This window comes from Salmo salar, chromosome 07 (assembly GCF_965601325.2).
Source record: "Salmo salar chromosome 07, fSalSal1, whole genome shotgun sequence".
NCBI classification, from domain to species: Eukaryota; Metazoa; Chordata; class Actinopteri; order Salmoniformes; family Salmonidae; genus Salmo; species Salmo salar.
Window position 1 is genome coordinate 21,919,271 of NC_138297.1, and position 26,437 is coordinate 21,945,707.

At 41.8% G+C, this 26,437-nt stretch overlaps 1 protein-coding gene across 13 annotated transcripts in view; it reads left to right on the plus strand.

Annotated features, from left to right (window-relative positions):
* The window catches only part of LOC106608716 (adhesion G protein-coupled receptor L3), a 314,019-nt gene that overhangs the window by 152,885 nt on the left and 134,697 nt on the right, over positions 1-26,437 (plus strand). For all 13 annotated transcript variants that reach the window (XM_045721692.2, XM_082977451.1, XM_082977453.1 and 10 more), the window contains one exon: positions 6,104-6,904. In XM_045721692.2, coding sequence (XP_045577648.2) covers positions 6,104-6,904 — 801 coding nt within the window. The remainder of the gene's footprint in view (positions 1-6,103; positions 6,905-26,437) is intronic.

The following is a 26,437-nucleotide window of genomic DNA, read 5'->3' on the forward strand; positions in this document are numbered from 1 at the left end:
ATTTCATAGTTTTGATGTCTTCACTATTATTCTACAATGTAGAAAATAGTAAAAATAAAGAAAAACATTAGAATGAGTAGGTATTTTAAAACTTTTGACCGGTAGAGTATGTAAATCCGAGACACTCAATTTAGTATGATATGTTATATTTGTTATGGTTACATAAGACCGATGGTTACTTAAGGCAAAAACTATTGTCAAAAATGAAAGTAGGGTGGTTGCGAGTTCAAATCTCATCACGGACAACTTTAGCATTTTAGCTAATTAGCAACCGTTCAACTACTTACTACTTTATATCTGTTTTGCAACAACTTAGCATGTTAGCTAACCCTTCCCCTAACCATAACCCTTTTAACTAACTCTTCCCCTAACCCTAAACTTAACCCTTTAACCGAACTCCTAAACGTAACCCTAACCCCTAGCTTAGCTAACGTTAGTGAGCTAGCTAGATTTCGTAATATATCACACGTTTAGCAAATTCGTAACATATTGTACGTTTTACAAAAACATTTAATACGAATTGTAATTCATAACATATCATATGAAATGGGTGATGGACATCCACAAGTTAATACATACCATACGTAACATATCATACTAAATCGAGTGCCTCGGATTTCCATACAGAATAATATGAAATGCTCTGAGACCAGGTTATGTTTTAACCATAGAATTATACTGAACATAAATATAAACACAACTTGTGTAGTGTTGGTGCCATGTTTCATGAGCTGAAATAAAATATCCCAGAAGTGTTCCATATGCACAAAAAGCTTATTTCTCACAAATGTGTTTACATTCCTGTTTGTGAGCATTTCTCCTTTGCCAAGATATTCCATCCACCTAACAAGTGTGGCATACCAAGAAGCTGATTAAACAGCATGGTCATTACACAGGTGCACCTTTCGCTGGGGACAATTAAACAGCCACTCTAAAATGTGCCGTTTTGTCACACAACGCCACAGATGTCTCAAGTTTTGAGGGAGTGTGCAATTGGCATGCTGACTGGAGGAATGTCCACCAGAGCTGTTGCCAGAAAATGTAAGGTTCATTTCTCTACCATAAGCTGCCTCCAACATTGTTTTAGAGAATTTGGCAGTACGTCCAACCGGACTCACAAACACACACCACATGTAACCACGCCAGCCCAGGACCTCCACATCTGGCTCTCAAGTGGTTGGGCCTATGCCCTCCCAAGCCCACCCATGTCTGCACCCCTGCCCAATCATGTGAAATCCATATACTAGGCCCTAATGAATTAATTTCAATTGACTGATTTCCTTATATGAACTGTAACTCAGTAAAATCTTTGAAATTGTTGCATGTTGTGTTTATATTTTTGTTCAGTATACATATAGGATCATATAGGCTTCATAAGCTCTCTGTGGTTTCAACTGCTGTCTACCAGCTATGCTATGTACTCCCCTAGTTTAACCACTGAATCAGTCATTTGCAGTTGTTCACAGTAGAGTTCCCTCTAAATAGCTAGATGATGCAAATGTAAGTAATTGAAGCAAAGAGGAGCATATCTGACCAATGAACGCTTGTAATTATCACCAATTATTATTGTTAAGACATGTTTTCTCTCACCGCCACTTGTTAATTCCTTGTTTCCTTTCTAATAACCTTCACTGTCACTTACCTCCTTGTCTGGGGTGTTGGGATCCATTTCTAACGGCCTCTTCAAAGCTCCATGTTCGTCCCAAATGACATCCTCCTCCCTATATAGTGCATTACTTTCAACCAGAGCTTAAATTTGGATCAGTGTGTTATTTGGGACACAACCAGCCCGGTTTCTGTCCTGTCAGTAGAGGAATCCCGACCGGGCACATTAGATTTCGAAAGCCTTCTTAAACCGTAGAGACCCTCTTAGCATTTTTGTGCTTGTCTAGATGCGTGCCAAGAGAGGTGTGCTGTCGACGGCTGGAATCACCATATATTATTCACATGCAAGTAGATAACATGTTTAATCTTAAGAGGTTACAGAGGAGTAAGGCTTGTTTTTCTTCTCCGAGCACACTGGTTTCACCTCCGCCCAAATCCCCGGGAAGAACCGACTGTGTCCGCTTCCTCGCCCGTCAGAATCATAGAAGCTTTCGCATACGTTCCGTTTTTGTTATTGTTCGTGTACTGCACCCTGAATCTTAGCCTACCACTTCCACCCAAGTTAGTTATCTTAATTCTTTGTTGCTTTCATCTAGCGCTTGACACCAGTGCTGCTCTTAGAATCAGTATCACATGCTATGGTCAAATCATTATTTTTAAAAGTATAGACCTATTTCAAACCTTATCTCTATTTTTAACAGTATCTGTGTTATTGTTGCATTTTAAATGGTATAAGATTATATATGTTATCATATAAATGGTATTAGAGTGTTTTAGCGAGCATAAGTAAATCTACAACACTTGAAAAAATATAAATTCAAGAGGCACTGTCATTGCTCCCCTTTAGATAAAGCTGTGTTTTGTTGTAGTTCCAATAAATGTCGTGTTCCGTGTATTACATTCGTATGAGTAGGATTTAAATTCAAATGTAATTTTTTTATCAAGACGGCCAACTTGAAATTTACTCAGTCGGATGTCCAGGAGTAATCGATCTTGAAACAGAATCACCTTCGGCAAGGGATGCACACTATCGACTCATATGATGCATCGCTTCATAAGATTTGAGTACAAACCAGTTAGGGTCTGATTAGTTTAGAACGCAGATGCATTTTAAATCATAATGTCACAGACCGAAGATATCTCCAGCGTCCGAAGTAATGAAAAAAAGATTCTCATGTATTAATATTGATAGTCATTGTTGTGTTCCCGGGCCCCAGCTGCCAATAATTATGCTTGCACTATTTATCAAAATCTTTTAATGTTTTGTTTTTCTGTATTAGACATCCATATTAATGTTATTCCTTAACCACTGATAGCACGGAGGAGATGGGATGGATGCAATAAGTGGATGGAATGTATTGCTTTTTGTATTACATTGATTTTGGCACTGATTACATGCCTTTTGTAATTATGTGGATAGCTGGTGTAATGAGAAATCATGTGTGTGTGTACAGTGAGGGAAAAAAGTATTTGATCCCCTGCTGATTTTGTAAGTTTTCCCACTGACAAAGAAATGATCAGTCTATAATTTTAATGGTAGGTTTATTTGAACAGTGAGAGACAGAATAACAACAACAAAAAAGCGCATGTCAAAAATGTTATAAAATGATTTGCATTTTAATGAGGGAAATAAGTATTTGACCCCTCTGCAAAACATGACTTAGTACCTGGTGGCAAAACCCTTGTTGGCAATCAAAGGTCAGACGTTTCTTGTAGTTGGCCACCAGGTTTGCCCACATCTCAGGAGGGATCTTGTCCCAGTCCTCTTTGCAGATCTTCAGTCATTAAGGTTTCGAGGCTGACGTTTGGCAACTCGAACCTTCAGCTCCCTCCACAGATTTTCTATGGGATTAAGGTCTGGAGACTGGCTAGGCCACTCCAGGACATTCATGTGCTTCTTCTTGAGCCACTCCTTTGTTGCCTTGGCCGTGTGTTTTGGGTCATTGTCATGCTGGAATACCCATCCACAGCCCATTTTCAATGCCCTGGCTGAGGGAAGGAGGTTCTCACCCAAGATTTGACGGTACATGGCCCCGTCCATCGTCCCTTTGATGCGGTGAAGTTGTCCTGTCCCCTTAGCAGAAAAACACCGCCAAAGCATAATGTTTCCACCTCTATGTTTGACGGTGGGGATGGTGTTCTTGGGGTCATAGGCAGCATTCGTCCTCCTCCAAACAAGGCGAGTTGAGTTGATGCCAAAGAGCTCCATTTTGGTCTCATCTGACCACACCAATTTGACCCAGTTGTCCTCTGAATCATTAAGATGTTCATTGGCAAACTTCAGACAGGCATGTATGTGTGCGTTCTTGAGCAGGGGGACCTTGCGGGCGCTGCAGGATTTCAGTCCTTCACGGCGTAGTGTGTTACCAATTGTTTTCTTGGTGACTATGGTTCCAGCTGCCTTGAGATCATTGACAAGATCCTCCCATGTAGTTCTGGGCTGATTCCTCACCGTTCTCAAGATCATTGCAACTCCACGAGGTGAGATCTTGCATGGAGCCCTAGGCCGAGGGAGATTGACAGTTCTTTTGTGTTTCTTCCATTTGCGAATAATTGCACCAACTGTTGTCACCTCCTCACCAAGCTGCTTGGCGATGGTCTTGTAGCCCATTCCAGCCTTGTGTAGGTCTACAATCTTGTCCCTGACATCCTTGGAGAGCTCTTTGGTCTTGGCCATGGTGGAGAGTTTGGAATCTGATTGATTGATTGCTTCTGTGGACAGGTGTCTTTTATACAGGTAACAAACTGAGATTAGGAGCACTCCCTTTAAGAGTGTGCTCCTAATCTCAGCTCGTTACCTGTCTAAAAGACACCTGGGAGCCAGAAATCTTTCTGATTGAGGTTGGGTCAAATACTTTTTTCCCTCATTAAAATGCAAATCAATTTATACCATTTTGACATGCGTTTTTCTGGATTTTTTTGTTGTTATTCTGTCTCTCACTGTTCAAATAAACCTACCATTAAAATTATAGACTGATCATTTCTTTGTCAGTGGGCAAATGTACAAAATCAGCTGGAGATCAAATACTTTTTTTCCCTCACTGTATGTACATGTGTATGTTGCGAAATTATATTAGCCTCAAACTTAGTTTTTTATGTATTTAATCAACATTGACAGCTACAGTGAGCTCCAAGTATTGGAATAGTGACAATATTTGGTTGTTTTGACTCTGCACTTTGGCTCTGATTTTAAATTATAAAATGACTATGAGGTTAAAGTGCAGCTTTAACTTGAGGATTTTACAGCACTTTTTTTACATAATCACCCCATTTTAGGGGACTGAAGGCATTGGGAAAAATTCACTTGTGTATTAAAGTTGTAAAACTTAAGTAATTGGTTCCATATTCATAGCACACACGACTACATCAAGCTTGTTGGATGCATTTTCTGTTTTGGTTGTGTTTCAGATCATTTTGTGCCCAGTAGAAATGAATGGTAAATAAAGTAGTGTCATTTTGTTGTCACTTTTATTGTAAATAAGAATAGAATATGTTTCTACACACGTCTACATTAATGTGGATGCTACCATGAGTGAGGATAATCCTGAATGAATCGTGAATTTTAATCAGTGGCATAAATATCATTCACGATTCATTCATATCCTTAACCATGGTAGTATCCACATTAATGTAGTAGTGTTTAGAAAACATAGTCTTATTTACAATACAAGTGACTCCAAAATGACACAATACATTTTTTAGCATTTGTTTCTAATGGGCACAAAATGATCTGAAACGCAACCAAAACAAACAGCAAATGCATCCAACAAGTTTGTAGAGTCACAAGCTTGATGTAATTATTGCGTACTAGGAATATGGAACCAAATACTAAACCTTTGACTAATAAACAAGTACATTTGTCCCAAGACTTTTGGTCCCCTAAAATGAAGGGACTATGTACAAGAATTGCTGTAATGGTTCACCCGATATGGATGAACATACCCTCAAATTTTATTTTATTAAAAAAATATATATATTTAACCTTAATTTAACTAGGCAAGTCAGTTAAGAACAAATTCTTATTTACAATGACGGCCTAGGAACAGTGGGGTAACTGCCTTATTTAGGCGCTGAAGGACAGATTTTTACCTTGTTAGCTCAGGGATTCGATCTAGCAAACTTTCGATTACTGGCCCAAAGCTCTAACCACTATGCTACCTGCTGCTGACAGTCCGCACCTTAACTTAATAGTCATTGTATCATTTCAAATCCAAAGTGCTGGAGTACATAGCCAAAACCATCAACAAATGTGTCACTGCCCCAATACTTTTGGAGCTCACTGTATTTTCCCTGTTCTATTTGTTATTGAACATTCATAAAGCAATACAAGGTATTAAAGCCAATGCATTGTAAACTTCGTTAATGTCTTGATAATTTAAGTCGAGGTGAAAGCAATGATTTCTCTCTTTGTCCTTCTAGTTGCAGTAGTCCAATACTGATGTCCCATTCATGCCAAAGTAACTCTCTGCATTGTCTTTCCTCCATTTTGGCTCCTCAGTATTCCTGTGCCCCGGCTTGCTGCGAGGGGTGTACCAGAGCGAACACCTCTTTGAGTCGGACCACCAATCCGGTGCCTGGTGTAAGGACCCCCTCCAGGCCTCCGACAAGATCTACTACATGCCCTGGACGCCATACCGCACGGACACGCTGACCGAGTACTCCTCCAAAGAGGACTTCATCGCTGGGCGACCCACGACCACGTACAAACTACCGCACCGTGTCGACGGCACAGGCTTTGTAGTATACGACGGCGCACTGTTCTTCAACAAGGAGCGCACGCGCAACATCGTCAAGTTTGACCTGCGCACGCGCATCAAGAGCGGCGAGGCCATCATCGCCAACGCCAACTACCACGACACCTCGCCGTACCGCTGGGGTGGCAAGTCGGACATCGATCTCGCCGTAGACGAGAACGGCCTGTGGGTCATCTACGCCACGGAGCAAAACAACGGGCGCATCGTCATCAGCCAGCTCAACCCCTACACCCTCCGCGTGGAAGGAACCTGGGACACCGCCTATGACAAGCGCTCGGCCTCCAACTCCTTCATGATCTGCGGGATTCTCTACGTGGTGAAGTCGGTATATGAAGACGATGACAACGAGGCAACGGGGAACAAGATTGACTATATCTACAACACGGAGCTGAGTAAAGATGGCTTCCTGGACATCCCCTTCCCCAACTCGTACCAGTACATCGCCGCCGTGGATTACAACCCGCGGGACAACCTGCTGTATGTGTGGAACAATTACCACGTGGTCAAGTACTCGCTGGACTTTGGTGCCTTGGACGGTAGACCAGGTAGGCCCACATTCTTATTTTTTTGCTCTTATGTTTCATGTCTTTCACTAACTTGTTGGTAATTCAGAGAAATGTTGGTATCTTTGGTAGACGTTATTAGTGCTTGCAGTCGTTTTGATGGCAGGAGAAGAGAAAAGGAGGTTGTTGAGGCTACAGTGTGTGGATAGAAGACATACGGTTTGTTAACATTTCCTCAAAGGTCTTTACTCTAAGTCAGTGAAACACTTTTCAAAATGTATACATTTTAGCACATTTCAGTGTTGCGATAAGTGTAATTGAATACAAATGGTTTCACTTTCATACTCATGGCCTATGAGTGTCAGTTGTCATGTTCCTAGCTTGTTTGACATTATGATTGGTGGGCTTTTTTAATTGGAGAGTAAAGAACAGAGTAAATGTAGAGGAAGTATGTGTATTGTTACACGTTAGCACTATTGCGAGTGTATGAGTTGGTGATAATTAGCTATGGAATATGACACCTCAATGTGTCATCCTCCTTTTGCCATTTAATTAAACCCCTCGAACGAGAGAAAAAAAACAAGCAAACCACACAACAGCTGTGGGGAAATGTAATAACTGCAGTCACATTGTTGTTTTACAAGACATTTTAACTGTCGGAGAAAAAAAGGATTTGCATTCAACAAATAAATAATTTGTTTGCAGTCACGTGATTGGTTAGTTATTTTTTCTCACGGTGATTGTATTTCAGGGTAGTTGTTATCCCTAGTTTCTGCTCTTTATTAGATACTACATTATTTTCTATATAATTCTGACAGAAGGTTAATAGAACTACAAGAGTTGTTTGTTTACCTTTTTAGTCTGTTCTCAAAGTTTGTCTCTCTCTCTTACGGTACCTGTCACCTTTGTAAAGACAGATGACTGCTCTCATTAAACTTGCCATAACTCTTTTTAAGAAAGTAAAAATTCTTCCCTCCGATGCTCCTTCTTTAAAAGTAGTCATCAAGCCTACCCAAAATTGTTTTGACATGCCAAGGTAACTCTTTGCGCTGGCTCATTAACAGCCTGGTCTGAAGTGTGTCATGTTATTTGGCTGTGAAGTCTTTACCATCCTCACCGGTGGAAATCAAATCAAATAACATTTTATTTGCCACATGTGTCGAATACAACAGGTGTAGACCTTACAGTGAAATGCTTACTTACAAGCCCTTAACCAACAATACAGTTTTAAGAAAAATAAGTGTTTCAGGTATAAAAAAAAAAATATATATAATAATTAAAGAGCAGCAGTAAAATAACAGTAGCGAGGCTATATACAGGGGGTACCGGTACAGAGTCAGTGTGCGGGGGCACAGGTTAGTTGAGGTAATTGAGGTAATATGTACATGTAGGTCACTTGCAGTTTTTAAATGAAATTACTTTTTTCCCAGAATCTCAGCTGAAATGCATATCGGCAATTCCACAGTCTGTTGCTGAGACTCAGAGTTTTCACTTTAAAATGTATGTCAAAGAAAAACCAATGATTGACGTTGTTGCATGCACAACATTGTCAAGTTTGACCTGCATGTCAAGAGTGGCGAGACCACGTACTAACTACCTCACCGCGTTGTAGTATACGATAGCACACTGTTCTTCAACAAGGAGCGCGCGCGCAACATCGTCAAGTTCGACCTGCGTACGCGCGTCAAGAGTGGACGAGGCCATCATCGCCAACTACCACGACACCTCTCCGTACCGCTGGGGCGGCAAGTCGGACATCGATCTCGACGTAGACGTCCAACTCCTTCATGATCTGCGGGGAAAGGCAGCGGAGTTCTGTTATGTGACTTCAGTATGCCTGAACCTAGAGGTTTTACTTCCCACAACCCATAGGGGCTACAGAAACCGTCATTCTGTTAGCAAATTTTCTTCAAGTAAATGTTTTTTGTTCTGTGGAAATTGTTAAAAATAGTCTTTGTCCACGTTGTTGTATGGTTTAACTTTGCAAACATTTTGTTTTTGTTTGGCATACGTTTCAAAGGGAAAATATTTGTCTTAGCATCACTCTGTTACTGTGGAATTGCCTATATCCAATTTTACAGCTATCAATTTAGGAGTCTACAATCTCACCATGTTCAACCTGCAGATCAATGTGCTTCACAGAGTGGAGTTTGACATTTGCAACGGCAGATATACTTTTGAGGCAATGGGAAACGTTGCCCATGCTACATCAATGGTCCGCACTGTGCATTCTGGGTGATTCTGGAACAAGGAGCGCTCTCCTTCAAGGAGTGAATGGGAGTCTATTGAGCGCTAACTCAAACACGCAACATTAGCACGAATTTCATCAAAAAAATATACATATATTTTCTTTTACAAAACCTTTCCAAGATGTGAGATAATTAACTTGCTATCTGTAATATCGTATAGCTTTGGAATCGTGACATGGGCACGTTTCTTAACATATACACTGAACTGCATTGTTGGTTAAGGGCTTGTAAGTAAGTATTTCACGGTAAGGTGGTGTATTCGGCGCATGTGACAAATACAATTTGATTTGAATGATTTGACTTTGAGAAGGGATTGCGTGACGATTAGCTTAGCAACCGTGTGACGCAGCATGACAACGTGAACGCGATTGGTCTACAGTCTGCTGGGTGGGGCATTATATGTTCCTTCATTCATTGGATTGCTATCTCCTTTCTATAATATATCTAGCAACGGCACCATGCGATGCACCCTGGACTAAAGAGGCAGACAAATACGAAAAATGTGCTAGACCCGCCGTTAAATTACACATTTCTCGAGGTAGGAATATTGCAAAAATATGATCAATGGCTCATTCGAGAGAAGACATCCTCCGGAGTTATGACATCAGCCAGTATTGAAATCTGATATGTATGATAAAAGTTTTTGCGATCTAAAAGACGTATTTCAATTAACTTCCAGTGTAGTGAGAGCGACTTTATCACTGTGCTATGTCATACTGGCCGGATTTCTGCCTGCTTGAACCTCAATAACTCCGATACACATGAAAACATAAAATGACCCAGGGAATCGATAGAACATCACTCAGAGTTGCACAAAAATAAAATACAATTCAAAATGGATGAACCTTTCCTTTAAGCAAAAACAACACTTGTTAGCCGCTTGCCTTATTAAATGACGGTGTATCAAGCAATGCTTTTACATGCATTTGGGAGGCAAGCTGCAGAACATTACCTGGTGACGCTCTGCCAACTTTGTTTTCACTCCTCCACACACACAAACCCCCCCCCCCCCCTCGCATAGAGTAATAGACCTTTCAGTCTCCAGGGAGTATCAGTTCAGTATCCCATGGTGCGGAATGGGCTGACCTCCAAACGGGCGAGCAAGGAGGCTGCTGACAGGGGATAGGAAGGTAGAGGGGAAAAAGAGAGCGACGGACACAGTTGATAAATCCAGTTAACTGATAAAGTAGATAGATGAATTGTCCGAGACAAACAGCGCCAGATAAACAGACTGATCTGGAGTGAATGATTGAGTCGAGTGACGCACGATAGATGGGTCAATATGTAAATTGACGTGCACTATTTGGTTCCGGGATGGGATTTTTGATGTATTTGGTGCAAGGAGTGTGGTCATCATCAAAGTGATCAGTATGGATTCATGTTATGAGTTGATATTATGGGTTAGCCATTATCACACTTCAGGTACGGTATCTCAAATGGATTCAGTTAATTTGCTGTAAAAACTACAGGACTGGGACTTTCAATGAAATGCCTTGCTACAGCTATTGCGCAACACAATTGACCAGTCAACCATGTCAACCTCACCTGTAACTTACTGCAGCGAATACATACGCATGAGGGTGACATACATACGCACAGGATATGCTCTCTCCCTGACCAGACCACTGATGATGTAATCACAGGGAGCTAACACCACAGGCGAGGTGATGTTGCGTAAGGTTCCCGCCACACAGGCTCAATACCACCTCTACCCCGCGTCCCAATCCCCCATAGGCACGCAACGCATGAGCTGCTATGGCGATGGAGCATGGGAAATGGAGCAGGGGAGTCATGTCAATGCCCACAGCTGGGTCTTAGCTCAGCACGCCATGCCACGCGGCACAGGCGTTTTGCATGGTATTCTGGGAATGCAGTTTTGGAATGCTGTTTGGTTTTCCCTTTTGTAGTGGGTTTGATTTGCAGAGATGGTTGGGTGCATAGTCTTATATGATGAATTGTGATGCATACAGTAGGTGTGCATTGTTTCTGATTGGTTGGTGGATGAAACTAAATAAAATGGGGCAGCAGGTAGCCTAGTGGTTAGAGCATTGGACTAGTAACCGAAAGGTTGCAAGATCAAATCCCCGAGCTGACAAGGTGAAAATCTGTTGTTCTGCCCCTGAACAAGGCAGTTAACCCACTGTTCCTAGGCCGTCATTGAAAATAAGAATTTGTTCTTAACTGACTTGCCTAGTTAAATAAAGGTAAAAAAAAAAAAAAAAAGATGACGAGAACATGTATATATGCTGTATGACTGATGTTTATTCCATCAAATGTTGTGGAAATAGTACAAATATATTGCAGAAATGTTGCCGCTATACATCTCATCGTATTCCATGTTACATACTTAAGAATGAAACTGTGGGCCTCCCGAGTGGCGCAGTGGTCTAAGTGTGCCACTAGAGATTCTGGTTTGAGTCCAGGCTGTGTCGCAGCTGGCCGTGACCGGGAGACCCATGGTGCGGCGCAGGAATGTCCATGCCCCATCGCGCACTAGCGACTCCTGTGGTGGGCCGCGCACGCTGATGTGGTCGCCAGGTGTACAGTGTTTCCTCCGAAACATTGGTGCTGCTGGCTTCCGGGTTAAGTGGGCATTGTGTCAAGAAGCAGTGCGGCTTGGTTGGGTTGTGTTTCGGGGGACACACCGCTCTCGACCTTCGCCTCTTCCGAGTCCGTACGGGAGTTACAGACTTGTCCCATCGCTGCAACTACCATTTGGATACCACAAAACGGGAGAAAAAGGGGTTAAAAAAAGAGAATGAAGCTGTACAAATTGAAAATAATCCAAATGCTTAGGGGACATCATTTGTATGTCTGTAAGCAAGGCAGTGGTACGATTATCAACAATTAGTTATAAGAGCATCATTTAGCAATAAGGCACGAGGGGGTGTGGTATACGGCCAATATACAACGGCTATGAGTTGTTCTTATGCGCAACGTGGAGTGCCTGGATACAGCCTTTAGGGGTGGTATATTGGCCATATACCACAAACCCCTGAGGTGCCATATTGCTATTATAAACTGGTTACCAACGTAATTAGAACAGTAAAAATGTTTTGTCATACCCATGGTATATGGTCTGATATACCATGGCTTTCAGCCAATCAGCATTCAGGGTTCGAACCACCCAGTTTATAATTGCTCTTGGAGAACCGATACCTCAATCTCTCCAGAGAACAGATCGAGGATAGATGACACATCCAAAACTACTCCATTCAAACCATGTGTTTTACTGAATTTGATTGAAAAATGAAATACAAACCTTCCCAACATTAAAAGCCCACATCTCCTTGCCCTCACCTGGCATATTCTTTCAATAAAATTTGAGAATGAGCGAGCGCAAATAAAATGAATCAAAACAGTCTTCTTTACAAAGAGGCATGCAATTTTTTGGGGGGAAAATTGCCAATAAATAAGGAAATATAAAAGTGGAAGAAAGGAAGGCCTGTTTTTATGTCTCTGACAGTTTTATTTTATAAGCCCACTCCACCAAGCAAAATACACATCTGAGGGAGAATAGTTGGGGGGGAAAGCAGACAAGAATGAACAATATACTGTAATATGGGAACACTTAAATGTTCATGTGACTCTATTTCTCATGGATACGTGTAGGTTTGAAATAGCAGACTTGCCATTAATAGTAAACATACAGATTGAACGATCTAAAGATAATGAAAGAGGAAAACAAGAGTCCGTATGAATTCAGCTGGACATTCAGGCTGTCTCGCTAACACTAATCTGCCACAGTGAGCAGAGGAGGAGAAAGTCCACAAGCCTACTTAGTGCAGGCAGTCACTTGAGAGAATTTACCCTGCCTTAGGCTCAGACACCTGCTACTGGTGCCTGCTTGGTGTGTGTGTGTGTGGGTGGGTGTGTGTGGGTGGGTGGCAGGGGGAGGTGTGTGTGTGTGTGTGTGTGTGTGTGTGTGTGTGTGTGTGTGTGTGTGTGTGTGTGTGTGTGTGTGTGTGTGTGTGTGTGTGTGTGTGTGAGCGAGAGCGAGAGCGAGAGCACATACAGTGCCTTCAGAAAGTACTCACACCCCACGACCTTTTCCTCATTTTGTTGTTTTACAGCCTGAATTTAAAATAGATTAAATTTAGATTTTGTGTCACTGGTCTATGTTTTTAGAAATGTTTAGTAATTAACCTGTTGGGGATAGGGGGCAGTATTTGCACGGCCGGATAAAAAACGTACCCGATTTAATCTGGTTACTACTCCTGCCCAGTAACTAGAATATGCATATAATTGTTTGATTTGGATAGAAAACACCCTAAAGTTTCTAAAACTGTTTGAATGGTGTCTGTGAGTATAACAGAACTCATTTGGAAGATTCCAAACAGGAAGCGCTCTCTCTGACTATTTCTTGGCCTTCTTGATCATCTCTATCCAAAACAGGGGATCTCTGGCATAACGTGACATTTTCTAACGCTCCCATAGGCTCTCAGAAGGCGCCAGAACGTTGAATGATGACTTTGCAGGCCATGGCTGAAAAACAGTAGCGCATTTGGATAGTGGTCGATCTGAGAACAATGAGACTGGGGGCGCGTGCACGAGACAACTCCATGTTTTTATTTTTTCGTCTTTGAACGAAAACAGGGTTTCCCGGTCGGAATATTATCGCTTTTTTACGAGAAAAATCGCATAAAAATTGATTTTAAACAGCGTTTGACATGCTTCGAAGTACGGTAATGGAATATTTAGAATTTTCTTGTCACGAAACGCGCCGGGCGCGTCACCCTTCTTTACCCTTCGGATAGTGTCTTGAACGCACGAACAAAACGCCGCTATTTGGATATAACTATGGATTATTTGGAACCAAACCAACATTTGTTATTGATAGAAGTCCTGGGAGTGCATTCTGACGAAGAACAGCAAAGGTAATGCAATTTTTCTTATAGTAAATCTGAGTTTGGTGAGTACCACACTTGGTGGGTGTCAAAATAGCTAGCCTGTGATGGGTGTCAAAATAGCTAGCCTGTGATGGCCGGGCTATCTACTCAGAATATTGCAAAATGTGCTTTCACCGAAAAGTTATTTTAAAATCGGACACCGCGATTGCATAAAGGAGTTCTGTATCTATAATCCTTAAAATAATTGTTATGTTTTTTGTGAACGTTTATCGTGAGTAATTTAGTAAATTCACCGGAAGTGTTCGGTGGGAATGCTAGTCACATGCTAGTCACATGCTAATGTAAAAAGCTGGTTTTTGAAATAAATATGAACTTGATTGAACAAAACATGCATGTATTGTATAACATAATGTCCTAGGAGTGTCATCTGATGAAGATCATCAAAGGTTAGTGCTGCATTTAGCTGTGGTTTTGGTTTTTGTGACATTATATGCTAGCTTGAAAAATGGGTGTCTGATTATTTCTGGCTGGGTACTCTGCTGACATAATCTAATGTTTTGCTTTCGTTGTAAAGCCTTTTTGAAATCGGACAGTGTGGTTAGATTAACGAGAGTCTTGTCTTTAAAATGGTGTAAAATAGTCATATGTTTGAGAAATTGAAGTAATAGCATGTCTAAGGTATTTGAATATCGCGCCACGGGATTCCACTGGCTGTTGAGTAGGTGGGACGCAAGCGTCCCACCTAGCCCATAGAGGTTAATAAAGCATGAAAAGCTGAAATGTCTTGAGTCAATAAGTATTCAACCCCTTTGTAATGGCAAGCCTAAATATGTTTATGTGTAAAAATGTGCTTAACAGGTCACATAAGAAGTTGCTTATTATCTGTAAGGTCCCACAGTCCAGGCAGGTTTTTCAATGCCTCGCAAAGAATGGCACCTATTGGTAGATGGGTAAATATAAAAAGCAGACATTGAATAATATCCCTTTAAGCATGGTGAAGTTATTAATTACACTTTGGATGGTGTATCAATACACCCAGTCACTACAACGATACAGTTGTCCTTCTTAACTCAGTTGCCGGAGAGGAAGGAAAGCGCTCAGGGATTTCACCATGAGGCCAATGGTAACTTTAAAACAGTTACTGTGGCACAGCTTGCATGGTGCCGCAGAATTCTATGGCACGTCATTTAAGTGTCAACCACTGGTACCGTTAGTGCTAGTTTGACCACCAGAGGGCATCTTTGAGAAGCATTTGATAGCCTTCAATAGTGGCTGAACTAGAGAAATGTTAAACCTTTTTTTGTAAGTTCATAGTATATGGGACTGATTTCAAGAAATGTTGCTTAATTAATTTGATTAATATCGTGGTGTTTCTATTCCAAGAAAAATGAAAAACCCTCTAGATTTCCGTTAAGATGGAACGGAAAATATGGCACTGTACAATGTGACGGTCGGGAGTAGGCTGGCTACAGTACTGGGCTATTTAGCTAAAGAATCTCCGTGTCGTGCGGGCACGCAAGAGACCGCGGTTCAATTCCCCAGCGGGGAGGAAGGAGTAGGTTGTCCTTGTAAATACGAATTTGTTCTTAACTGACTTAACTGACTTGCCAAGTTAAATAAAGGTTACACTAACAGCGTAACATTTCTGCACCCTAATTGTATAATTGTAGTATAACCGATACCCAAAAGGAGATTCAGTGAAAATAAAAATTGAATTGATTTATCAAGGCCAGTCCCCATGCTTGTCTCAGAGCAGCGCGGAACGGTGCTAAAATAGTTGTAGGCTATTGCTTCAAATCCTATTGCTTCTAACTTCAATATGCTCTTTAAATAAATAAGACCTACACCACTTTTATCAGCACATTACTCAACACTAGTGAGACTCATGTCGCCTATGGTAGGACTACAGTATATCGAAAAATATGACGTGACTCTCCGCCAGCAATTACTGGAGAATGACACAAATATACATTTTCACAAAGTCTGCCGCCTCAGTGTCTTTAGATATTTTTGTCAGATGTTACTATGGAATACTGAAGTATAATTACAAGCATTTCATAAGTGTCAAAGGCTTTTATTGACAATTACATGAAGTTGATGCAAAGAGTCAATATTTGCAGTGTTGACCCTTATTTTTCAAGACCTCTGCAATCCGCCCTGGCATGCTGTCAATTAACTTCTGGGCCACATCCTGACTGATGGCAGCCCATTCTTGCATAATCAATGCTTGGAGTGGGTTTTTGTTTGTCCACCCGCCTCTTGAGGATTGACCACAAATTCTCAATGGGATTAAGGTCTGGGGAGTTTCTTGGCCATGGACCCAAAATATCGATGTTTTGTTCCGCGAGCCACTTAGTTATCACTTTTGCCTTATGGCAAGGTGCTCCATCATGCTGGAAAAGGCATTGTTCGTCACCAAACTGTTCCTGGATGGTTGGGAGAAATTGCTCTCGGAGGATGTGTTGGTATCATTCTATATTCATGGCTGTGTTCTTAGGCAAAATTGTGAGTGAGCCCACTCCCTTGGCTGAGAAGCAACCCCACACATGAATGTTCTCATGATGCTTTACTGTTGGCATGACACAGGACAAATGGTAACGCTCACCTTGTCTTCTCCGGACAAGCTTTTTTCCGGATGCCCCAAACAATCGGAAAGGCGATTCATCAGAGAAAATGACTTTAACCCAGTCCTCAGCAGTCCAATCCCTGTACCTTTTACAGAATATCAGTCTACCTGATGTTTTCCCTGGAGAGAAGTGGCTTCTTTGCTGCCCTTCTTGACACCAGGCCATCCTCCAAAAGTCTTTGCCTAACTGTGCATGCAGATGGACTCACACCTGCCTGCTGCCATTCCTGAGCAAGCTCTGTACTGGTGGTGCCCCGATCCCGCAGCTGAATCAACTTTAGGAGACGGTCCTGGCGCTTGCTGGACATTCTTGGGCGCCCTGAAGCCTTCTTCACAACAATTGAACCGCTCTCCTTGAAGTTCTTGATGATCCAATAAATGGTTGATTTAGGTGCAATCTTACTGGCAGCAATATCCTTGCCTATGAAGCCCTTTTTGTGCAAAGCAATGATGACAGCACGTGTTTCCTTGCAGGTAACCATGTTTGACAGAGGAAGAACAATGATTCCAAGCACCACCCTCCTTTTGAAACTTCCAGTCTGTTATTCGAACTCAATCAGCATGACAGCGTGATCTCCAGCCTTGTCCTCGTCAACACTCACACCTGTGTTAACGAGAGAATCACTGACATGATGTCAGCTGGTCCTTTTGTGGCAGGGCTGAAATGCAGTGGAAATGTTTTCTGGAGATTCAGTTCATTTGCATGGCAAAGAGGGACTTTGCAATTAATTGCAATTCATCTGATCACTCTTCATAACATTCTGGAGTATATGCAAATTGCCATCATACAAACTGAGGTAGCAGACTTTGTGAACATTAATATTTGTGTAATTCTCCAAACTTTTTTCCACGACTGTAGAGGATTGGAGGATTCTAAGTGAAAACCGAAAACCGCCTTTTCGGTCTCCCTGTGGCGGCCGGCACGGGTATCGAACCTGAATCTGTATCAACACATTTTGCACTGCGGGAGCCCCCATCCACTCCGGAGCCCCCATCCACAAAGTATCAAAACACAGAGAGGTGTTGGTAAAAGTATATTGTCCTGCTAATAGCCCATAGTGTCCAGGTCAGGATAACCAAAACATTTCTTTATTAAAGACTATCAGAACGAATGTTGGTACTTATATATTTTGATTCAAAGCCATGAATGAGTCACTCAGCTTTATGTACAGTTGAAGTCAGAAGTTTACATACACCTTAGCCAAATATATTTAAACTCAGTTTTTCACAATTCCTGACATTTAATCCTAGTAAAAATTCCCTGTCTTAGGTCAGTTAGGATCACCACTTTATTTTAAGAATGTGAAATGTCAGAATGATTTATTTCATATTTTATTTCTTTCATCACATTCCCAGTGGGTCAGAAGTTTATATACACTCAATTAGTATTTGGTAGCATTGCCTTTAAATTGTTTAACTTCGGTCAAAAGTTTCAGGTAGCCTTTCACAAGCTTCCCACAATAAGTTTTGGCCCATTCCTCCTGACAGACATGGTGTCAGGTTTGTTGGCCTCCTTGCTAGCAGATGCTTTTTCAATTGTGCCCTCAAATTTTCTATAGGATTGAGATAAGGGCTTTGTGATGGCCACTCGAATACCTTGACTTTGTTTTACTTAAGCCATTTTGCCACAACTTTGGAAGTGTGCTTGGGGTCACTGTCCATTTGGAAGACCCATTTGCGACCAAGCTTTAGCTTCCTGACTGATGTCTTGAGATGTTGCTTCAATATATCCACATCATTTTCCTTCCTCATGATGTGATCTATTTTGTGAAGTGCACCAGTTCCTCCTGCAGCAAAGCACCTCCACAACATGATGCTGTCACCCCTGTGCTTCACGGTTGGGATGGTGTTCTTCGTCTTGCAAGCATCCCCCTTTTTCCTCTCAACATAACGATGGCCATTATGGATGAACAGTTCCAGACCAGAGGACATTTCTCCAAAAGTACTGTCTTTGTCCCCATGTGCAGCTGCAAAGTGTAGTCTGGATTTTTTATGGTGGATTTGGAGCAGTGGCTTCTTTCTTCCTGAGTGGCCTTTCAGGTTATGTCGATATAGGACTCGTTTTACTGTGGATATAGATACTTTTGTACTTGTTTCCTCCAGCATCTTCTCAAGGTCCTTTGCTGTTGTTCTGGGATTGACTTGCACTTTTTGCACCAAGGTACGTTCATCTCTAAGAGACAGAACGCGTCTCCATCCTGAGCGGTATGACGGCTGTGTGGCCCCATGGTGTTTATACTTGCATACTATTGTTTGTACAGATGACCGTGGTACCTTCAGGCGTTTGGAAAATGCTCCCAAGGATGAACCAGAGTTGTGGAGGTCTCGGCTGATTTCTTTTGATTTTCCCATGATGTCAAGCAAAGAGGCACTGAGTTTGAAGGTAGGCCTTGAAATACATCCACAGGTACACCTCCAATTGACTCAAATTATGTCAATTAGCCTATCAGAAGCTTCTAAAGCCATGACATAATTTTCTGGAATTTTCCAATCTGTTTAAAGGCACAGTCAACTTAGTGTATGTAAACTTCATACCCACTGGAATTGTAATACAGTGAATTATAAGTGAAATAATCTGTCACAAAATTACTTGTGTAATGCGCAAAGTAGATTTCCTTACTAATTTACCAAAACTATAGTTCGTTAACAAGATATTTGTGGAGTGGTTGAATAACGAGTTTTAATGACTCCAACCCAAGTGTTTGTAAACTTCCGACTTCAACTGTAGGTGCCGGGCTAAATGACTGTGCCATCAACTTGATAATATATAACGATGAAAGTGAGCGACTGTAATCTGAATATAGGCCAAAATAATATTTGTAAAGGCCAAAACATTCATTTTTGTTTTTAGAGGGAGAGAAACGCTGGGCCAAAATATAGCCCTGCTAATAGCCATAATGGCGCTGTACAACGTGACCGTGTGTGTTTTTGAAAGAGTGTTTTCTAGTAAGCAACAATTTGTTTACCTTCATTAGACAACTTTGTTCCAATATTTTTGTAATTCAGTGATATTTATTCTCATAGTAATTCGTTATGGAGCCATAAGTAAATAAACATCGGCATTTGAAAGAGTATTTTTATCATTATTCTATTAACGAAAGCATAAAGAGGCTGATGAAGAAATACAGTACTGTACAGTATATGCTTTTACATTTGGATAATAAAGAATTTAAAGCATTTTGAAGAGATAAGCCACCTGCATCTATTTATTAGGCTATAGCAGAACAGCATAACGGTCCGGATGGCCCTTGCTGTGCCTGGTGAGCAGTTGGTCAAGTTCTGTTGTCAGAAGAGGAATGGAAATGTTGGGGTGAACCGACAACCTGATGAACCCGCCAAGTATGTTGACGCTGCCTGTCGGAGGTGGAGTTCCAGAGCTCACAGGTGTGCCTGGCATGGATTGTGACTCCATCTCGTTCCTCACCCTATTCAATTCGTCATTCTCCGCCTGTCTCTCCGCCAATGCCGCCTGTCTTTGGACCAATGCGTCAGTTGTTGCCCGTATCGCTGCCCTCCGATAATGTTTCTCTTTCTGCTGGTCTGCTTTCAATGACTCAACCTCGGTCTTCAAAGTTTGAATCTGATCCATGTGCACCTTCATCAGATGAGCAGAAAGGTACCGCCCTGAGCCCCCATCGATTACAGTGGCCTATGATGGAAACGGTAGATCAATTGAGACTTAAAAGTGACTCCAACACACACATGCTGCGTACACATTTTAAGAATCTAGCAAAACTAACCGCTTTCTTGGCAACCATGTGTTTTTAAGGTGCGGCCCGTTGTCCAGCCCTTTGTCCACTGATCTCCACGGATGGTTGTCGGCATTGTTATGCTCTGAAAAAACACGTACACTTTTTTTAGTACACTATCATTTTTATTTTATTTATTTTTATTTAATCTTTATTTAATTATCGATGTTATTACACAGTATGCCTACACATTAATAGGCTATATAATTTTTTCTTTAATTTAAATTAAATCTAAAAATCCAAGATGGCGTAGCAGTCAGGTGTCTTTTGTCTTTGTCTTGTCGTGTCCCGTGTATATATCTTTTTATATATTTTTTCTTCACACATTTTTTAAATATTTTTCTTAACCCCAACTCTCCTGCAACCCGCCTCACCCAATGTGGTATGGATCTGCTATTTTCTTTACTTTAGAACCGGAACCCCCAACAGAGGCTAGCCAGCTAACAAGCAACTAGCTAATAGTCAGCTAGTCACTGCTAGCGGTCATCAGCTAACCTTTAGCCCGGACAACTCCTGCCAGTCTGCTCAGCGCGATTCAACCCAGAGCTTATCGGACTTCTTTTTCTCCATATCTCCGGATTCCTACCTCAAGCTCTGAACCTCTTCACCTGGATCATCGCAGCTAGCTTGCTGCTATCCGATTGGCTTCTCCTGGCTAACATCTCTGTCCCAAAACAAGCACCAATTAGCCTGGAGCTAGCCTATGCTAGGCCCATCTCCCGGCTAGCTGAAGAGGTCCATCAGCCACTCCTTAAGCTACAATACCTATTTTGCCAATTGGCCTGGACCCCTTTTATTGCCGATACGGAGCCCCGCCGATCCATCATGATTGGACTGCCGATGTAATCCGCCCGAGGGTTTTTTTTCTACAGGCTCCTCCGTCACGATGTCCCCTGAATGCCCATCTGCTAGCCGCGGCCCGCTAGCTGTCTAGAGCATACCGGACTGATAGCTGAAGAGGTCCATCAGCCAATTTCTTGGGCTACTATACCTATTTTGCCAATTGGCTAGGACCCTTTTACTACACTTGGACCCTTTCCACCTGGTCAACAGCCCTGCACCCCCCACAGCAACTTTCCGAAGCCTCCCCCATTTCTCCTTCACCCAAATCCAGATAGCTGATGTACTGAAAGAGCTGCAAAAGCTGGACCCCTACAAATCAGCTGGGCTAGACAATTGTGACCCTCTCTTTATAAAATTATCAGCTGAAATTGTTGCAACCCCTCTTATTAGCCTGTTCAACATCTTTGTATCGTCTGAGATCCCCAAAGATTAGAAAGCTGCCGCAGTCATCCCCCTCTTCAAAGGGGGAGACACTCTAGACCCAAACTGCTACAGACATATATTTATCCTACCCTGCCTTTTCAAGGTCTTCGAAAGCCAAGTTAACAAACAGATCACCGACCATCTCGAATCCCACCACACCTTCTCCGCTATGCAATCTGGTTTCCAAGCTGGTCATGGGTGCACCTCAGCCACACTCAAGGTGCTAAACAATACCATAACCTCCATCGATAAGAGACAATACTGTGTAGCTGTATTCATAGACCTGGCCAAGGCTTTCGACTCTGTCAATCACCACATTCTTATCGGCAGACTCAACAGCCTTGGTTTCTCAAATAACTGCCTCGCCTGGTTCACCAACGACTTCTCAGACAGAGTTCAGTGTGTCAAATCGGAGGGCCTGTTGTCCGGACCTCTGGCAGTCTCTATGGGGGTGCCACAGGGTTCAATTCTTGGGCTGACTCTTTTCTCTGTACACATCAATGATGTCGCTCTTGCTGCTGGTGATTCTCTGATCCACCTCTACACAGACGATACCATTCTGTATACTTCTGGCCCTTCTTGAGACACTGTTAAATAACCTCCAGACGAGCTTCAATGCCATACAACTCTCCTTCTGTGGCCTCCAACTGCTTTTAAATGCAAGTAAAACCAAATGCATGCTCTTCAACCGATCGTTACCAGCACCTGCCCGCCCGTCCAGCATCACTACTCTGGACGGTTCTGACTTAGAATATGTGGACATCTACAAATACCTAGGTGTCTGGCTAGACTGTAAACTCTCCTTCCTGACTCACATTAAGCATCTCCAATCCAAAATGAATTCTAGAATCGACTACCTATTTCGCAACAAAGCATTCTTCACTCATGCTGCCAAAAATACCCTCGTAAAACTGACTATCCTACCGATCCTTGACTTCGGCGATGTCATTTACAAAATAGCCTCCAACTCTCTATTCAGCAAATTGGATGCAGTCTATCACAGTGCCATTCGTTTTGTCAACAACGCCCAATATACTACCCACCACTGCGACCTGTATGCTCTCGTTGGCTGGCCTTCGCTTCATATTCGTCACCAAACCCACTGGCTCCAGGTCATCTGTAAGTCCTTGCTAGGTAAAGCCCCGCCTTATCTCAGCTCACTGGTCACCATAGCAGCACCCACCCGTAGCACGTGCTCCAGCAGGTATATTTCACTGGTCACCCCCAAAGCCAATTCCTCTTTGGCCGCCTTTCCTTCCAGTTCTTTGCTGCCAATGACTGGAACGAATTGCAAAAATCACTGAAGCTGGAGACTCATATCTCCCTCACTAACTTTAAACACCAGCTGTCAGAGCAGCTCACAGATCATTGCACCTGTACATAGCCCATCTGTAAATAGCCCATCCAACTACCTTATCCCCATACTGTTATTTGTTTTCTCCTTTGCTCCCCAGTATCTCAACTTGCACATTCATCTTCTGCACATCTATCACTCCAGTGTTTAATTGCTAAATTGTAATTATTTCACCACTATGGCCTATTTATTGCTTTACCTCCCTTATCTTACCTCATTTGCATACACTGTTTATAGACTTTTTTCTATTGTGTTATTGACTGTATGTTTGTTTATTCCATCTATAACTCTGTGTTGTTGTTTGTGTCGCACTGCTTTGCTTTATCTTGGCCAGGTCGCAGTTGTAAATGAGAACTTGTTGTCAACTAGCCTACCTGGTTAAATAAAGGTGAAATAAAATAAATAAAAATAAATGCACTGAAACCAAAATACCTTTAGGTTTGGTGATCCTCTCAGCTCCGGCTCATTTTCAAGTCCTCTCATGGTTACGATCCTAACCCTGGAATGGGTAGTACCATAGAAAGAAGCTGGCTTGATGAAAACAATGTCCATTTTGTCTGTTCTCTTTGGTCCTACCTGTTCTCTAGAGTGTATTGTCCTGCTAATCGGACTACAAGTGTTTGAAAACCTGTTTTCAAAATGCCACCAGCTGTCCATCACTACTGTAAATAAAAACACAGCATCTTGTTTACATTCTTTATTGTAACCACAATGTCACAAATAATTTGTTTCTACCTTTCCAATTACTTTTAAAATTTGGGATTTAGAAATGTGTGCTTTTCATGTAATTTTTCGTTAAAGCCAGTTCAGATTTAAGTCCAACTTTTGAGTGACGCCTTTGGTGAGAGGGCTCATGCTTTAATATTTCATAATATCTGCCCTCCGAATTCATATCTAAGGGGCATTTTTCATGCCATTAATAGTTACATTGTTTCAGTTTGAACATGCAGACTGGCACTAAGAGCAGCGGGAAATTTTTCCTGGTCAGCTCCATTATTAGTGCAATGCCCCTTAGTGTTGTTCTGTGCTACCCAGTGGGGCGGGGTGGGGATCCACCCACCTTCCTCCTCCTCCCTCCCCCATGGGTTAGGTCCGTCTTCTGTGCGCGGCTCTGTGGCCCATCCCGTGCCCCCTGCCCTCGTGCATTGAACCTCGCGCGCCCAGGGCGTTTTCAGTGGATTCAGCTGGAGAATATATATTGTCCTGCTAATAACAGGGTTAATAATATATCTGAGAATATCCAAGGGGCTTTTATATAATTCTAAATTAATAATAAAAGTAATAATAATTATAATCATCGCTTTATTTAAAAAATAACAATATTTTGGAGATTTTGTTTTCAAATGACGTAAAATGAGCAAGGAAAAAGGCCATTCTTGAACATGGGGTGAGACATTGTTACTAATTTGTAAATAAAGCCAGTTTGTTATTTAGAATTATTTATTTCTGTTTTTAGATGGAGAAAAACCAAAACCCTACAGTCATCTCATGGGTCTCCCAGTCGAAGCTGTCATTGAACCAGCATCCGTAGCAACACAGCTTGCACTGCTATGCAGTGTTTCAGACCGTTGCGCCACTCAGGCACTGTACTATGTGACCGGTTGGGAGTGGGCTACAGTACTACAGTAAGAGCAAAAGAATTCTAATAAAATAATAAAAACCTTAGTGTAACGACAGTTTTAGTAAGTAATACTGAATTCGTGCACAATTATCAGTTTCTATTTAGGTTTATGTCGCCCATTCATTGTCAATCAGAGACACAGTTGGACCCAAAAGCATAATCAGTGCTCTAACTCCCCCTTGTGCTGGTCTGGAGCAATGAAGTAGTGACGCAAGGTACTGTACTAAACCACAAATTACCTCTAAGTCCAGCAGCATAATCACCATTTTTTTTTGTGGCGTAACCACTGTAATACTGCAAAAAATGTGGCAAAGCAATTGACTTTTTGTCCTGAATACAAAGTGTTATGTTTGGGGCAAACCCAATACAACACATTACCGAGTACCACACTCCATATTTTCAAGCATAGTGGTGGCTGCATCATGTTATGGTTATGCTTGTAGTCATTAAGGACTAGGGAGTTTTTCAGGATAAAAAACTAAACAGAATGGAGCTAAGCACAGGCAAAATCCTAGAGAAAACATGGTTGTCTGCTTTCCACCAGACACTGGGAGATTAATTTACCTTTCAGCAGGACAATAACCTAAAACACAAGGCCAAATATACCCTGGAGTTGCTTACCATGATGACATTGAATGTTCATGTGTGGTCTAGTAACTGTTTGTTTTTTTAACTTAAATTGGCTTGAAAATGGCTGTCTAGCAATGATCAACAACCAACATGACAGGGCTTGAAGAATTTTTTGAAGAATAATGTAATGTGCAAATATTGTAAAATCCAGGTGTGCAATGCTCCTAGAGACTTACCCAGAAAGACTCATAGCTGTAATAGCTGCCAAAGGTGATTATAACATGTATTGACTAAGGGCTGTGAATACTTATGTGAATTAGATATTTCTATATTTAATTTTTAATAAATTTACAAACATTTATAAAAACATGTTTTCACGTTGTCATTATGGGGTATTGTGTGTGTGTGTGTGTGTGTGTGTGTGTGTGTGTGTGTGTGTGTGTGTGTGTGTGTGTGTGTGTGTGTGTGTGTGTGTGTGTGTGTGTGTGTGTATGGGTGAGAAAAAAGGCTGTAACACAACAAAATGTGGAATAAGTCAAGGGGGTATGAATACTTTCTGAATACACTGTAGCTGTGTGCTTTCGTTTCCCTTTTCTGCATGTGCAGATATGGGTAGCGTAATGCAACAACGCATAATAATTGTCCTTGTGCCTCCTGAAGATTTTGACAGCCCATCATCACATTTATTATCCCTGTGACCCATTTGCAGCATAGATGGAAATTGGTGCAGAGATGAAAATATGCCAGCATGTATTCCCAGGGGGATCCACATTATGCTATAGCATGTTATAGGGTTATAACAGGTATACATTAACACAGACCACTAACCTACTGGATTCTACAAAATAATGACATTAGCTACAGTAAGACACATTAGTTCTGAATTTATAAAATGCCCATTTCAAATGATTTTTAGATCAGACATTTATCAAGGTGTTTTTAAAAGAAGGACATGTTTAGTTAGGACATTTACATTTTGGTCATTTAGCAGATGCTTTTAGTTGATGGTTGGCTGGAATTATATCTCTAAATTAATATGCATCTCTATAGTCGGTGACAATCAGCCGCATGTGACTGGTTTGTTGGTACACTTCAACAACATTTGATCTCTGGATATGACCGGGTTGCCAACCTCAGTCATTCTTCTGTCAACTCAGGCCATCTGCGGAGGACGGGCACGGGAGGCGGCACAGGAGGCGTTGTCCCTCCACTGTCTGGCGTGCCTGCTGTAATCTTGCCACCTGTTGCCATCTGGCCAGGGCAGAGTAGCAGCGCATGCCAGAGGGTGCC